The sequence below is a fragment of the Dermochelys coriacea genome, chromosome 5 (assembly GCF_009764565.3).
Source record: "Dermochelys coriacea isolate rDerCor1 chromosome 5, rDerCor1.pri.v4, whole genome shotgun sequence".
Classification (NCBI taxonomy): Eukaryota; Metazoa; Chordata; order Testudines; family Dermochelyidae; genus Dermochelys; species Dermochelys coriacea.
The window spans coordinates 4,609,353-4,626,281 of record NC_050072.1 but is presented as its reverse complement, the minus strand read 5'-3'; the positions used below and the strand labels follow the sequence as shown (position 1 = coordinate 4,626,281).

General features: G+C 43.8%; 1 protein-coding gene across 1 annotated transcript in view; it reads left to right on the top strand.

The window, feature by feature from the left end:
- Positions 1 to 16,929, top strand: part of DNAI1 (dynein axonemal intermediate chain 1) — a 267,853-nt gene that overhangs the window by 7,698 nt on the left and 243,226 nt on the right. The window contains exon 3 of the mRNA XM_038402743.2: positions 15,383 to 15,457. Coding sequence (XP_038258671.2) covers positions 15,383 to 15,457 — 75 coding nt within the window. The remainder of the gene's footprint in view (positions 1 to 15,382; positions 15,458 to 16,929) is intronic.

The window sequence follows — 16,929 nt, the reverse complement described above, 5'->3', positions numbered from 1 at the left end:
CACAAGTACTCCTGTTCTTCTTGCGGATACAGACTAACACGGCTGCTACTCTGAAACGTGTCATAACTTTGCTAGATATTAAAAATCATGGACTGAATAGAAACACTAGATTTATGACAGGTTTCAGAGTAGCAGTCGTGTTAGTCTGTATTTGCAAAAAGAAAAGGAGTACTTGTGGCACCTTAGAGACTAACAAATTTATTTGAGCATAAGCTTTCGTGAGCTACAGCTAACAATCTGTAACCAACTAACAATGCCCTCCGGGCAAGCTGCTCCCCTCTCCCCCTTCCTTTCCTCCCAACTGGAGAGTTGGTAATGGACCACTTCACCTTGAATGGACTCTTGAAATACGTGTTAAGTGAACTACTTATGCCAAACAACCTGCTCCACCTTGTATTTAGCTGTGATACTGAGTAACTTTCCCAGACCTGAAGAAGAGCTCTGTGCAAGCTCAAAAACTTTTGTCTCTCACCAATAAAGTTGGTTCAAAAAGATTTTACCTTACCCACCTTGTGGGTGTCACAATATTGTAATTGTTTTAAATGTTTTGAAATGTACAGTTTTAGATTCATGTTGTATTTGAAAAGCCTAGGAAATGTGCTGCAGTGAAATTAATTTTATCTTTGGGTTCTTGGATATCATAAACGGCTTAAGCTCTTCTGGTTTTTATGTCTCAAGCAACCTTCAGGAGCATCTTGATTAGTCTGTCCTATAGAGGCTGCATGCTTACGAATTTTGATGGCCATTGCACATGCTTCTGCCAGTAATATCCTTGTTGAGAGGATGCATCCGATGAAGTGAGCTGTAGCTCACGAAAGCTTATGCTCAAATAAATGTGTTAGTCTCTAAGGTGCCACAAGTCCTCCTTTTCTTTTTGCGACTGCAGACTAACACGGCTGCTACTCTGAAACTTGTTGTGAGGGAGCTGTATGGCTCAGATGACTGTTTCTGGACTAAAGAGAACTTCTAGTCTGATGGCTCAAATCCAGCTTATGTCAGTAGTGACTAGGACCATGGTTCTGGAGTGAGCTCCATGTGGGTGGACACCTGTGCCTATGCAGAACTCACCCCAATAACAGTCCCAGATTAATTACTAGCTGAAGACTGGTGGCCTACGTGAAATGAGGTTGTGGGTCAAGCTCTAATTCCCGGTTAGTGTCAATTAATTTCTGTTGAATACAAATGGGCAAGGTCCTGAGCCTCCAAATCCTCTCATGTCCCCTTAACCAGAAAGCAAGGCTGCCTGCTAACCTGTATTCCTGCCTCCTGATGCTGTGTGTCTTCATTCCATCTGCTGCCTCCATGTGGACCACTTCTCCTGAAAACTCACTGCTGTCCCTTCATCTCAGAAGCTCTATCTTCTCCCTATCACCTTAACCAGCCTAACCCCTCTGATTTTTCATCGTTGACTACGCTGTCCTTGTTACACTTTCCTTTTGGGCTCATTCCCCCAGCTCAGATAAACCCCTTCATTGTCAGGTTCTTCCTCTTCCCCTCATGCCATTTCGAGACCCTCCTTCACTCTCTCATATCTGCTCTACCTTAAAAAAGGCACATGATCAACTTTTCTCTCCCTGCAGGTGGCAGTTATCTACCGTTCCTCTGGCCCCATCCTCGCTCTGCCTTCTTTTCTGACTTTTGTGCCTGGCTCTTCCTCTCCCTTTATCTCTTCATCCTGATGACTCCAACGTTTCTTCTGCTGCCTCTCACTTCACTTCTGTCACCTTCTCCTTGAGTCTCTGGTTCTGGACGGACTTCCCTACTCTCTTGAATTGGATTGTGATTCCAATGGCCAGTTTGTCATCAGGCACACAAGCAACAGGCTTCAATGTGAACAATTTGACTTGGTCTTAGTCCAAATTAAAAATGCCTTTAGGCCATTCTCTTTGTATGTGTTTTCTTTAATAGGGGTGTGTATGTGAGCGTGTTCCAAATTTGTTAGAAATCATTGTGAATGGGTAGAGTGTTGTGTTCTTAATGCACTTTTGTTAATAATAATAAAATATACTTTATACGTCTATAACCTCCTCAGGGGATCCCAAAGTGCCCTACAAACTGTTACATCTCATAACACCCCTGTCTTGTGAGCTACAGTAGATAATATTGAACCCATTTTACAGATGGGGACAGAGAGTCATAAAAAGGTTAATGCCAACTTCACTCACAACCCTAACTGAAATCAGCAGAAGTGTCAGGCACCCAGCATCTGAAAATCAGGCCTTAAGCTTCTCAAGTGAGACCCAAAATTAGAGCACACTTTTGAAAATGTGGACCTACGTGACACATAACAAGTCAGTGGCAGAACTAGGATTAGAACCAAGGGGTCTCTAATATCAATCCTATGCAGAGTCCATTTAAAAAAGTGGCCCAAATTTCTCAGTTTCATAAAAGTTTATTTAAAAAATGGAAATCAAATAATTAAAAAAAATATGGAAAATAGGTCTAAATTGCTCATTCATAGAATCGTAGGACTGGAAGAGACCTTGAGAGGTCATCTGGTCCCTGAAAGGTGACGGTTAAACAAGAAAGAAAAAGAAGCAGTGAGAGGCAAAAAAGCATCCTTTAAAAAGTGGAAATTACATCCTATTGAGGAAAACAGTAAGGAGTATAAACTCTGGCAAGTGAAGTGTAAAAATAGAATTAGGAAGGCCAAAAAAGAATTTGAAGAATAGCTAGCCAAAGACTCAAAAAGTAATAAATTTTTTTTTAAGTACATCAGAAGCAGGAAGACTGCTAAACAACCAGTGGGGTCACTGGACGATAGAAATGCTAAAGGACTACCTGCAGGGCTGTGTGGTGGTGAGAGATCTCTAATGCTACCCAGGAAGTCGGTTAGGAGTGCACATCCCCATGGACGCACTGTAAGTGAATTTGGGATCCTGCTGGTTTGAGATCCGGGATCAGTTTGCTCCAGATGAGGGTATGACTACATCCAGAGTCAATAAGGGCCACAGGGCACAGGGACTCCACGCTTCCCAGGTGCTTTCTTCTGGACTCGTGGGCTAGCTACCCACATCTGGCCATAGTTGCAATCCATTTAGGGGCAATCTCGTCATCAGTGCTCCTCTTGATCGCACTCATAACAGCATTTGCACACCTCGCCAGCCAGCAAATCTTCCTTCATTAGCCCGGTTCCTGCCTGAGGATCTTCTTCCTGTTGGGGTGAAACTAGGTGGTCGTCATCCTCAGAGCCTGGGAGGTGGTTCAGGGTCTCGGACCAGTGTAGAGAACCTCATGGCTTGGTAAGTCGTAGTGGGGTAGAGCGTGGTAGAGCGCTGGTGTTGGACCCCGTTGGGTTGGTGGCCGGACTGCCCCCTGGTCATAATAAAGCCATCTGTTGCCCGAGCCTCTCCTGCTGGGCTTGCTGCTGGGTGATGAGTTCACGCATCATCTGCTGTTGTTTATTGGCAATTTGCTGTTGCTGGCATTCCAGGAGCCACTTCAAAATCTTGTCTTATTCCATCTTGTGGTCTGATAATTTATTGGGCAGTGAAGTACCACTTCCTGATTTAGGTATGGGCGTCTCGGCAAGTCCTGATCACTGCCCACATTCTCCACCATGTGTGACGGGGTGGGGAAAACCCCGTCCAGTACGGGGTGAGTTCACCCCATCCTTCAAGTTGCCCTCAGTCTCCAGGCCATGAGACGTAAGGGCAGGAGTCCATACAGATGCACTGATCCGCAGGGCTTTAAGGCCCACTAGCCAGAGTCTATGGAATCGCCTTGCTCCACAGGGCAATAGGGTCATGTGACCCACGTCCGGTGGGTAGCCCTTCTCTGCCGGGCAGTAAGGCTTAGCGGCCAGAGTCCATAGAGGTACCTCTGGGTTTGCAAGGCAGTAACGCCCAATGGGCAAAGTCAATGGAGAGACCCTGGGTCTGCAGGGCAGTAAGGCCTAGCAGCCAGAGTCATTAATGATCCAGTGGGTTCATCAGCAGCCAGGTATAGTGTCCCGAGTTGATGGAGATACCCCTGCAGGCATGGCTGTATGGCCTAGCGGCCGGAGCCAGCAGAATCACCTTCTGCGCGCGGCTGTGTGGCCTAGTGGCCAGAATCAATAGGGTAGCCTCTGGGTGGGACTGCATGGTCTAGCGGCCGGAGCCAATAGGGTCACCGTCTGGGCAGAACTGCATGGCCTAACGGCCGGAGCCAATAAAGTTGCCCTCTGGGCGGGACTGTATGGTCAGGCGGCTGCTTGGAGGGGGGGAGTTTGGGCCATCACCTGGGGGCAGCAGCCAGGTAGGGGGACCCGGGCCCTCCCTGCTCCACCGGGTCCCAGCCCAGGGCCCTTGCAGTCTGCCATTGGGTCAGTGGGGATCTGTCTGCAACATGCTGACCAGCCTCGGGACAATGGCTTTGTCCCACGCCGAGGCTACTTGCTACCTTGTTACTCCAGTGTGATCTGTGCTTCTTTGGGGTCTCTGGGTTCTTCGGCCAGTGCAACTCCTTGTAGCTTGGAGCTCACTGCGGTGTCCACGGTTAGCTGGGTGTCCGTATGGGTCTCGGCGCCTCTGGCTTCTGCGTTCCAGGGCTCTAGTGATTCCTGGGCAGGAGCCAGTCCTCTCCAGCGGTCAGCTCAGACTGAGCCGGGATGCTCCCTCTTATACTGCTGCTTGTTAAGGGGCTTATTCCTTCACCCACTTACTTCCCTGGTCCTTCTCTCATGAACAGAGAGCAACAATATCTGAAGTCCAAAGGTGCAAACAATTCGATGTTTATTGGGGTGAACTTCCAGCAAGCATGATTCCAGTTTCCTTCCTTAGTGTCCCCCTTCCCAGCTCTGACACCACAGAGCTTTACCTGTGTCCCCGTTCCCATTCCTCCCCTTAGCAAAACATGATTCCAATTTCCACACCCCCATTCCCTGTTCCCATTCCCCCCGTTACTTCCTGATTGACTGCAGACTATATAGTAAAACTTGAGTTCTGCTTAGCTATACCTTAACCAAGCATTTTCCTGAAATTTAACTAATGAATCCTAACATATTGTAACATGATTATTTAACCAATTATATTCCACCACCTTAATTAGTTTACACCCAGCAAAATTAATTATACAGCAGACAGGAACAATCCCAGAACCAGACAGAGATTATACAGACAAACAATAGCAAAGTGGGAACTATAATGACAAAACAATACAGAAGTGAGGAGTTCACATCTCAACTATTGATAAGTGAGTTCTTGCCAGACAGGATGCTATCAAACTAAGTTTCCTTTTACATCTTCTAGGCACTTCCCTTTCTCTGGAGGTGACGGGCATTATCAGGACAGGATTGTATCCTCACAGCACAATAGCACCTGATTTCAGTGTGACTAGTTTGGCATGTGAGGAGGTGACCGGTCGCTTCCCAGCTTATGGCTGCCTCTGTTGCTTAGCCAAAGGCCTTCGCCTAAGCAAAGGGCCTCAGACTGTCTCAGGAAGAGAAGGACCTTACGCCGGCAGACAGTGATTTTCATTCTCTCTTTTATACCTCTAGAACTAGCCAAGTGATAAGAATACACCCAAATTCTTAGCGCCTAGGCCTTTACAGACAGGCCTGACTATCTATAGCCTAACACTGCTACACCTGGAGCATGGCCAGTAGGAATGTGGAGGTGTCTCTTCCTCTACCCACAGTGAGGAGTTAACACTTCCCTGTCCAGTGCGGAGTTAGTTCACCCCATCATAGGCCATCTTACTTTTTCATTTGCACATTCACACCCGATTTGTTCCTTGGTTTGCACATTCCCTCATACAATTGATGGACAGATTTTATTTTTTAATTGTTTTTATTTTTTTTATAGTGGACCCAGGAATGTTAGGCCTGGGACCATGACTGAGGTTTGAGGTATCAAGTTGTGCTTTGCTAACCTGTGGGTGACATGAGGAGGCCTTTATACTTAGTTGGTGGTTGACGAGATGAGCTTTAGTTCCATCTCGGTTGTATTTCCCTAGTTTGTTTATGAGAAGGTTATGTGAGACAACCTCAAAAGCCTTATAGAAGTCAAGATATCCCACATCTACCACTTCTCCCCTATCCACAAGGCTTATTACCTTGTTAAAGAGAGCTATGAGGTTGGTTTGAGATGATTTGTTCTTGACAAATTCATGTTGACTGTTATGTATCACCTTATTATCTTCACGGTGTTTGCAAATTGATTGTTTAATTATTTGCTCCATTATCTTTCTGGGTACTGAAGTTAAGATGACTGATCTATAATTCCTTGGGTTATCCCAATTCCCCTTTTTATAGATTGGCATTATATTTGCCCTTTTTCAGTCCTCTGGAATCTCTCCCGTCTTCCATGACTTTTCAAAGATAATCACTAATGGCTCAGATATCTTCTCAGTCAGCAACTTGAGTATTCTAGGATGTTTTTCATCAGGCCCTGTCAACTTGAAGACATCTAACTTGTCTCATTGACAGGATGTTAACAGGCACTGAGGTGTGACCTTTGCCAGATCCAGAAACCTCTCAGCTTTGTGGTTCTAGCATCCTATAGCCTTGTCTTTTACTGTGAAATGCACCCATTGCTGACAAATATACATGTTGATGATCTGGCCCTGATTAAAAGCAAGATTTAATCAGTTTCTTAACTGGTGCTGGAGACAGTTTTTCTTTGTTTGCACTTACAGCTAAACTGAATTCTGAACCAGTTCAGCTGCACTTTTTTCAACTTCTGATGTCAGTAATGGGTAATATTCCCAATGTAGGCAAGGCTTATGAATTTGGACAGCAAGACTTTTCTCATTACCCTAGAGGCACAGGCTTGTGCCCATTGATGTGTAAGTATTTTTTTTTCTATCCAAGTAAATTGTCAATGAAAAACTAAAAGGGTTTTTCTACAAAACACAAGCAACACTCAAACATGTTTTCTTTTGTTCCCTGCAGAAGTGCCTGTTGGCCCGAAAGGTGCACTAAGCCATTCTTGTTATGTAAAATGAACTCTCAGGTTAGCGTTTCTCAAAGAGCAGTTTAAAAAAAACTAGTTTGCAAATAGCTGTTAAATTGGCATCCATATCGTGTGTAAATTGATGTCTGTTGCACAGAAAACCAGAAGTGGCCGTGCCTCCCTTTGCTTTATTTCAGTGCTCATTGTATCACACAGTCCTTCATTATGAAGGCTGCTGACATTCAAAACAAGAATACGACGCTAGTAGGAAATTACTAGATGGCTTTGCTGAAACGTCTACCTCAGCTCCTGTTAACTGCCTCCTTGGTGAAAGCTGTCAATGATTTGTTCATCTGTTATGTCAGATTACATGCTAACCTGTGTGCTCTGCTGCAGGGAAAGCAGGAATGGTAGTGTCTGTGCTCTGAAGAGAAAGTAAATTTAGCAGGAGGCATATTTGGATTGCTAAATTGTGACGTCTGATCACCTAGTGCTTGAGAATGAGTGTGTGTGTGGGGTGGTTAAAGAGAGGATGTAGGCATATCTTATAATGATCTTAAAGAAAGGCTGGGTCTGGCATTACCCTCTGATTGCTGTTTCATTAGTTCATGAGCAATTTCCAGCACCTGCAAAGCTTGTTTAGAGTAGCTGGCAACATGACAAACCTGCCTAGCCTCACTCCAAGTACTCTGGTATTTTAGGCTGGCAACCCCATGCAGTCCAGCCCACTTTAGGCCTTGGGCACAGCACAGGGAGGAACTTTACCCTGCTCAAAAGTTAGCAATGCTCCGGAGGGGATGTGATCAACAGATTAGGGGTGTGTCTAGTGTCTATGCTGTGGTCAGCAGCAAGAACTACCCCGTGTCAAGAAATGTTCTGCTCAGAGTAACTGTCAGGTGCACCCACCAGCATAGGCTATTGTAGGCAGTCTTGCCCTGGCTGATGGGATGGGGCCCTCTATGACATCACTGCACCCTCTCACTTGGACAGTCAGGGCAAGATTTTGTCCTGAATGTCAAGAATGGACACTTTTCTTTTTGAAAAGTCTGTGTGCAGCTGCCTCCTTTCCTGCGAGCCACGAGTCAGTGTGGGCAGGTGGGCAGATCTCTGCTTTTTAGGACACAGCAAATGATCTACCCACTACCACCATCACCAGTAATAACCAATAAGAGGTGATCTGCAGGTGGGGATAAACAGTTTACAAGCAAAAAAACAGGAACATAAAAAAGGCAGTATTGTCAGTTGTTGGCTGCTCTCTCTGTGTTCTCCCTGCATGCAGTGCATGCTGCACTGGTTCTGGCCAAATAGCCTCTACAGCAGGTTCCGGTCTTATTGCCCAAGAAGACCACAGACTCTGGTCAGTAGCGAAGGCCTTTGGCCAGGTTTATTGCTGACAAGGCACAGCACTAGCTCCCCGGCTCAATGTCTACAGGGGCTAGAGCACTCATGGGGAAAAATTAGTGGGTGCTCTGCACCCACTGGCAGCCAAGCTCCCTGCCCCCCGCTTCACCTCCCCTCCGCCTCCACCTCCTCCCCTGAGCGCACTGCGTCCCCGCTTCTCTCCCCTAGTTCCCAGCGCTTGCCTCCGTGATACAGCTGTTTTGTGGCATAACAGGCTCTGGGAGGGCATGGGGAGGAGCAGGAACACGCTTGCTCAGGGAAGGAGGTGGGGAAGAGATGGGGCTGGGGCAGGGATTTGGGGAAGGAGACCAATAGGGGCAGGGAGGGGGTGGAGTTGCGCTGGGGCCGGAGGCAGAGGCAGGTCGAGCACCCACCGGCACCAGTGCAAGTTGGCGCCTGTGCCTACAGGCACACTAGCACATGTATGCCCGTGACAATGGACCAGCTCAGTGAACGGTGGTACTTTGCATTCCCCCCTCAGCTGGACAAAGACACCGCCTTTGTGACCCCTCTTTTATACACTGATACAAACAAGCTATGTATCACCCCTCTGATGTGGTTAGTTACCATCCTTTACCTTAAAAAAAGAAAAGGAGTACTTGTGGCACCTTAGAGACTAATAAATTTATTTGAGCATAAGCTTTTGTGAGCTACAGCTCACTTCATCGGATGCATTTGGTGGAAAATACAGTGGGGAGATTTATATACACACACAGAGAACATGAAACAATGGGTTTTATCATACACACTGTAAGGAGAGTGATCACTTAAGATGAGCTATTACCAGCAGGAAGGGGGGGAAGGAGGAAAACCTTTTATGGTGATAATCAAGGTGGGCCATTTCCAGCAGTTAACAAGAACTTCTGAGGAACAGTGGGGGGTGGGGTGGGAGGGAGAAATAACATGGGGAAATAGTTTTACTTTGTGTAATGACCCATCCAAATAGAGACTGGGAGTGGATGGGTCATTACACAAAGTAAAACTGTTTCCCCATGTTATTTCTTTCCCCCCCCCCCCCCACTGTTCCTCAGATGTTCTTGTTAACTGCTGGAAATAGCCTACCTTGCTTGTCACCATGAAAGGTTTTCCTCCTCCCCCCTCCCCCCCCACTGCTGGTGATGGCTCATCTTAAGTGATCACTCTCCTTACAGTGTGTATGATAAAACCCATTGTTTCATGTTCTCTGTGTGTGTATATCAATCTCCCCACTATATTTTCCACCGAATGCATCCGATGAAGAACTGTAGCTCACAAAAGCTTATGCTCAAATAAATTTGTTAGTCTCTAAGGTGCCACAAGTCCTCCTTTTCTTTTTGCGAATACAGACTAACACGGCTGCTACTCTGAGTCCTGTCATCCTTTACCTTGTACCTGTTGGTTCAGTCAACACATCTCTATCCATCACCCTGTCATCCTGACCTTATCCTTTGGAGGGTACACTGTGTTCCTGTATCATCTTTGGGAAGTGTGTTTATACCATACACTTGTATTGGGGTGTTCTGGCATTACCTTTCTGGAATGTGTTTACGTGAATACTTAGTGCCTAGGCGTGCTTGTGTTTTTGAAAGCCAGCCCTGTTCTTGCCAAGTTCATGTATTTGAGAGTTAGCCTGCGAGCAGGCATCTGCTTTGTAACAGAGCTTGATTTTTGCTCACAGCTTGACTCTTGCTAACTTTGCTTTATCTCATCAGGGCCTGACTTTAGGTCAGGCCTTAGGCCTCATACCAGGCCCCATATACCAGGCCTCATGTCTACGGCTCTCTCTTTCTACTACAGGCAGTACTGGGTCAGACCAATGGTCCATCAAGCTCAGTATCCTGTCTTCCAACAGTGGCTAGTGCCAGATACTTCAGAGGGAATGAACAGAAGAGGGAGGTAACAGCGATTAAAAAAAATAAATCAGTTTAGACCAGTGCGGGGCAACCTGTGGCATGCGGCCCATCAGGATAATCTGATTGCAGGCTGCAAGACATTTTGCTGACATTGACTGTCTGCAGGCACAGCCCACCGCAGCTCCCAGTGGCTGCAGTTTGCTGTTCCTGGCCAATGGGAGCTGCGGGAAGGGGTGGCCAGCACGTCCCTGCAGCCAGTTGCTTCCTGCAGCTCCCATTAGCCAGGAACGGCAAACTGTGGCCACTGGGAGCTTAGACTTTAGTAAGGCTTTGGATACTGTCTTGCATGACCATCTCATAAATTAGGGAAATCTAGCCGAGATGGAGCTACTATAAGTTTTGGGGGGACAACTGGTTGGAAAACTGTTCTTAGAGAGTAGTTATCAGTGGTTTACAGTCAAGCTGGAAAGGCATATTGAGTGGGGTCCCGCAGGGATTGGTCCTGAGTCAGGTTCTGTTCAATATCTTCATAAATGATTTAGATCAGGGATTAATTGCAACCAAATTAATTCCAATTCAGCAGTCTCTCATTCTTTTACTTAGTGTAATAGTGTGGCTGATTCTCTATCGGAGGCTTGTTCATCTGCACATCTACCAATGTGATATATGCCATCATGTGCCAGCAATGCCCCTCTGCCATTTACATTGGTCAAACTGGACAGTCTCTACGTAAAAGAATAAATGGACACAAATCAGACATCAAGAATTATAACATTCAAAAACCAGTCGGAGAACACTTCAGTCTCTTTGGTCACTTGATTACAGACCTAAAAGTTTGCAAAAAGAAAAGGAGTACTTGTGGCACCTTAGAGACTAACAAATTTATTAGAGCATAAAATTTCGTGAGCTACAGCTCACTTCATCGGATGCAAAATCAAATGCATCCGATGAAGTGAGCTGTAGCTCACGAAAGCTTATGCTCTAATAAATTTGTTAGTCTCTAAGGTGCCACAAGTACTCCTTTTCTTTTTGCGAATACAGACTAACACGGCTGCTACTTTGAAAGAAACCATTCATTCACTTAATACAATATGGGTAATACAAAGACAGGGAAACTTCCTGCAATATTTGTCACAGCCAGGTACCGTTTGAGCCAATTGCTGTGCAAACATATAATAAAGAGATGGTCTGTTGCCCCAAAGAACTTGCAATCTAAATATAAGATTATAGACAAAAGGTGAATACAGCAAACAGACGGTGGTGGGTGGAACAATGGGACGATACTGCTCAACATTCTGAGCAATGGTGACAGCACACCAGCCACCAACTCATTGTTGAGCTTTTTGTAGGCATCATAGCAGAGAAGAATTTTAAGGAAGGATTTGAAGTGTGATGGCTTAGAAGATATTACAAGGAACTCCTCCCATGTATGAGGCACAGTGTGAGAAAAAGCATGGAGGTGCTTTGGTTGAAAACTTTTTAAAATGGGCCAGAAAGACTGGCATCATTTGCTGAACCAAGGTGGGGACAGCCATCTTGATACTGTCTGAGAGATTTCAGAGTAGCAGCCGTGTTAGTCTGTATCCACAAAAAGAAAAGTAGTACTTGTGGCACCTCAGAGACTAACAAATTTATTTGAGCATAAGCTTTTGTGAGCTACAGCTCACTTCATCGGATGCATTCAGTGGACTGAGAGAGCATAGGCAGGGTGAGGATGAGCTGTGGAGCCAACACACACAAAGAATGAGGGAGAGGGAATTCAACAAGAGGCAAACCGCTGATACAGTTATGTTTTCCACCCTTCTTGTTTTGTTTTGGGGTTTTATTTTTTCTCATGCTTCTTTGAGCCAAATTCCACTACCCTCACTCATAATAGTACTGTACCTTATTCTGTGAATAGTCTACTTGGCTTCAATGGCACTACTTATGAGTAAGGCTATCAGAATCTGGTTCCTTGTGAGAGTTTATAAATTTCCTGGAGCTTAAGGACAGACCACATGGGGGAGAAGCCATAAGCACAGCAGACTAGGTCAGGAAGAGAATTCCAGGTATAGGGAACCTCATAGAAAAAAGCTTGGAAGTGAGAATGGGAGAATAAGACAAAGGGGCTAATTATGGTATTTTTAAAAAAGTTGAAGGTTGACATATGCATAGTGCAATTAGCAGAAGGTCATGGGTTTCAAAGGGAGTTTGTGTTGCTATATCGTCCCTAATTCCCCGCCCCCCCTTTGACATGTAGGATTACCCACTGTCCTGCAATCCCTTCATTACCTGGGTTATCATGACTGGGAGGGTGCAGGGACGGGACAGTGTTTGCTCCAGTTTCTTTTTGCTTCTGGTGAAGTCAGGTTCTTGCTTTTCTTCAGCCTCGCTTTTCGTTTTTAATATAGTTACAGATTTTTTCCACTGATTGCTCTTTATGCTGTGTTAATTGAAATATGCCCAACTGCCAGAAACAATTACCTTCAGATTGCCTTGTCAATGCCTTTACTGCCAGATAAATGCATTTACAGACTCATTTACGGGGGTGGTGGTAAGTAAGCTTGGTTTCCTATTTAAAACGAGAAGTTTGATTTTGAATTGGGTCTAAATTAAATTGTGCTCCGGAAATCTGTTTTAAATTTTGTTGCTTAAGTCACATTAAATTAACGTTCAGTGTGTTCCTTTTAAAATAGAATGGCTACATCAGCTACTGCTGCTGGATTGAAACACTATAGAAGAGCAGTATTGTCTAATGGTTTGAGTAGAGGCCTGGGAGCCAGGATTCCTGGGTTCTTTTCTCTGCTCAGCTACTGACTTCAGTGTGTGACCTTTGGGAAGTCTCTTAACCTTTCTGTGTTCTCTCCATATGTGAAGTGGATAATAACAATTCCTATCTCACGTGGTATAGTGAGATCCAGTTAATATTTCATGAAACACTGTGAGATTGGCAGGTGTAAGGTGCTATGCGCCATGTGAGTGCACGTTATTATTATTTTATTATTATTATTCATTTGTTTTATTAGAATGTTAGTTGGGTTTTCTGAGAACACTTGCAAAGTTCTTTTGTATCTGTAGTTATTTGAATCCTGTCAGCGTTTGGCAGGCATGCTAAAAAGCTAAGTCAGACAATGGTACTTTGGGATTTTTAAAAGAACATTATCCCAGTAATTTAAAATTAAATGTAAAATATGCTGTTAAGTGACATATTGTGGTTGAGATCTTAATCATGCCAAAGACAGAAAACCGAAAGTTAAGGTGTCACATCAATCATAGCTTGGCCCCTTCGCACGTAATGGAGTCAAAACAATTATTTTTTTGGAACACGATTAAAATTTAAAGTTGTTGAATTGTCACTGATTAAACAAGGGTGTAAATGCCTGTGATACTTTCGAGGTGTCCAGAACTGTAAATCAACGTATTACCCCTCTGCCTCAGCATAAAAGAGATCCGCTGGTGCTAAACTGAATGGCAACTCCAAGTCATTCCAGTTTGTTTGCCAGGCCCACAGATTCCTCATGATTCTACTAGTTCTAATTGTGCCTTGAAGGTTAACCCTTGATGTATTTCAGTTCCCAACTCTCTACAAGTGTCTCCCTGCACCATCCAGCCGTTGACACTGGATACCCACAGAAATTACCAAGTCTGCTGTCTCTAAAGAGACAATTTGCACAGCAGTTTGCTTGATTTAGTCAGGAATTCACACTCTGTTTAGTATAATAGTGCCGAGATATTTTTATGATAAAAGAAAGAGAAGTTTATTAACCAGGAACTGAGATCTAAGTGATACTAAGCAAGAATAATAGAGACAGAAATGGTTCCAAATAAAATGAAAGTAGAACACACTTTTAAGTGACTAAAACTTACCGGGCTACAATCCTTGATGAAGATGAGTTTCTTACGTAAAGCAACCTGTCAGCATCACCCACCCACATGGCAGGGGATCCACCGTTCAAAGTTAGAAAGAGCGCTGACCTCTTTGTCCCCTAAGTAAGGGATAACCAACATGTCTTTTTGTTGTTCCATGTATTCCCGAAAGTTTATTGTCTTTGTCGCGAGAGTCAGGATGAACTCCTGGGGATCAGACTCCAGTATCTTCCCATGCTAATTTCACATTTTCTTGCTAATTTGTTCCTCCTATTTACCTTGGATGAAAATGAATTGCCCATTGTCTCTTGAATCACAATGCTCAATTTACATTAGAGACAGGGAGCTAACTATCTTCCCTCTTGTCTGGAAGAAAACTTGCTCCTCTCTTTGCTTGGTTACAGACTTTAAAGCGTAATATCAGTGAGTATCCACAATTCCTCATATATTTCAAAATGATAATAATTATTGACCAGTGTGTCACCGGCTTGCATTTTATTTCACAAAGCATTCTTGACAGATAAATACTATGACAGTAATGTGTTAGGTAAAGTGAGTTTTTCCGGCCCACCAAGAGTTGCTGATACTGAGTAGTGAGCCGCCAGTGGGACTCTGTGTCATGACTCCCCATTTTCTGACAGAAGGAATGTATAGATCTGCCCATACGTTATGGTTCTGAGGTGCCCTTTTCCAGAATAAACTTCCCTGAGACCTTTCTAGTGTTGGTGGCATCTTATCCTGTGGGAAGGGCAAACAACACTGAAAGTTTCAGGAGAAAACCTTGGTCTAGTATAATCTGTGCTACCACATGTGTCATAATTTAAAATGATTTGTCTGCAGAATTCCTATTCTAGAGGCCTAACAAATAATGGAATTATAGATATAAGAGATGAGAAAGTCATATTAGAGTCATCATGTCCATCTTCCTGCCAAACAGGATGTGTTCTGTTCCCTAGATACATTCAATATACTTTTAAAAATGGCATTTCTTGGCCATTATGGATCCTATGACATATTTTTTGAAAGAGCAGGAATAACAGCACTGATGACCTGGCTAAATTTCATAATTACATTCTCCAGGCTTAAATTTGTCCTTTGGTTTCAATTTCATATGGAATTGTTCTGTTTCTGTCCTGAACTGTCACGTCGTCTTCCTGTGTGCTATTAAACTGCTGGTTTGTTATAGTACAGAAGTGGATGCTTTTCAGTGGGGGGGGTGTGTGTGTGAAATGATTCATATATAGAGTTTTGAATCAGTTTGTAGAATGTACGGGGATCCTTGGATGAAAATGCTATAGAAATACTAGTTGTTATTATTGTAACAAACCTTGGTGGACTCTTCTCAGTTTTTATTTCTGCTTGGGTTATATCAGGAAAGTGGTTATAAACTTCTACATTGGTTTTACATTTTGTGTGTATTTGTTTTAGAGCCAAGGTGGACAAATAGGACCAGCAGTTAAGCCGGTACAATCAAGGACTGCCAAAAGCATCTCAAAAAAACGGGTAAGAGTCACAACTTGTCACTAAATGCCAAACTTTCTGAGTGACTGCATTTCTCTACATCCATGAGTAGCAAGGTAGATTCCATTTCAATAATGGCCAACTTGATATAACTGGTGACTTTTAAATTTATTTAGCAATAGAAGGTTGTTCTAGACTCTCATTAAGAAGGGAATTACATCAGCAAATTAGAGTATAAAATGGAAACTAAAACTAAAGCACATTTAAGACCCTCCATCCAGTCTGCCCTATTTCATTTCCCTTTCCTTTCAAGAAAACTAGAATGTGCAAATAGCGAGTTTCCTTGGTACATGGCATGTAGCCAACATAGCATTGACTGGCCATGCTCATTGGGCCCCACAGTTATCATCAGTCATTGCTAGGCACATGTAGATATTGTACAGTGCTTTGTACTCTTATGGTGTTATACAAATAACAATCTTATACTGAGGCAGCAACTCCCAGAAGCCATAACACTGCATCATGAGGATCTTACACTGTGATTGTATTTTGGCTCGCAGTGTCAAATGGAACTGGGGTGTTTGTGTGAGTGTTCCCTTCTCACTGAAGCATTGTCATTACTGTTTGGAGGGATGGGGCAGGATCCAAGGGTCTTTGTTTAGTTTGCTGAGCATTCCCCTTACTGCCCTGTGTTGCAGGCAGCATTCGTATGATCGTTATTGCAGTCAATCTGCCGGAGACCTGGCATGCATGAGAAGTTTAGAACATTGCTTTAAGGCCACAGGTTGCATATCTCTGGACTAAGAGATGTAAAGTTTAATAGAACTGAGGCAATTGTATTTAAAAGAAAGATTGATTTATTTTAAATTCAACTCATTAGACATTTCAATTTAAGGGGGAAAAACTGCCCCAAACTGTTATACCCTTTAATCAGTGACTTGGTGCTCTGCAAGTATAATGGTAATGAAAAGGAATGTAAATTAATCCCTACAGTGATCAGTTTTCTATTAGTGATGTAACATAATGACACCATCAAGCACCACACCCCAGTGAAAGCATCTCTCTGTGCTATGACCAATCAGATAGGATGTTTGCTTGTACTGTGGTGTAATGCCTTCTGACCTTTACAAGTCAACATTGCTCTGCCTAAAATATGATCCCTAAATCTTTATATCTGAAATAATTTCTAGGTGTAGCTTATGTAACAACAATTTAGAAATAACTGCTGGTCCTTTGCTGAGCCATTGAGCAGCCTCAGTTTAGAGCATCAATATAATATGTTCTGTATTATGGCTCTCTTAGAGATTGGGTATAATATGAGCAAGAGAACTAGAGTCATCATCTTTTAAATCTTGAAGATTAAATGAAAAAACGGTTGCTCTTGTTTTGAAAAGGGAAAGAAATGATCTTCAGACATGACAGGTAATTTTGACAATAACCAAGGGCCTGATCATGGTTCAAAAAAGAACTTGATAAGTTCATGGAGGATAGCTCCATCAATGGCTATTAGCCAT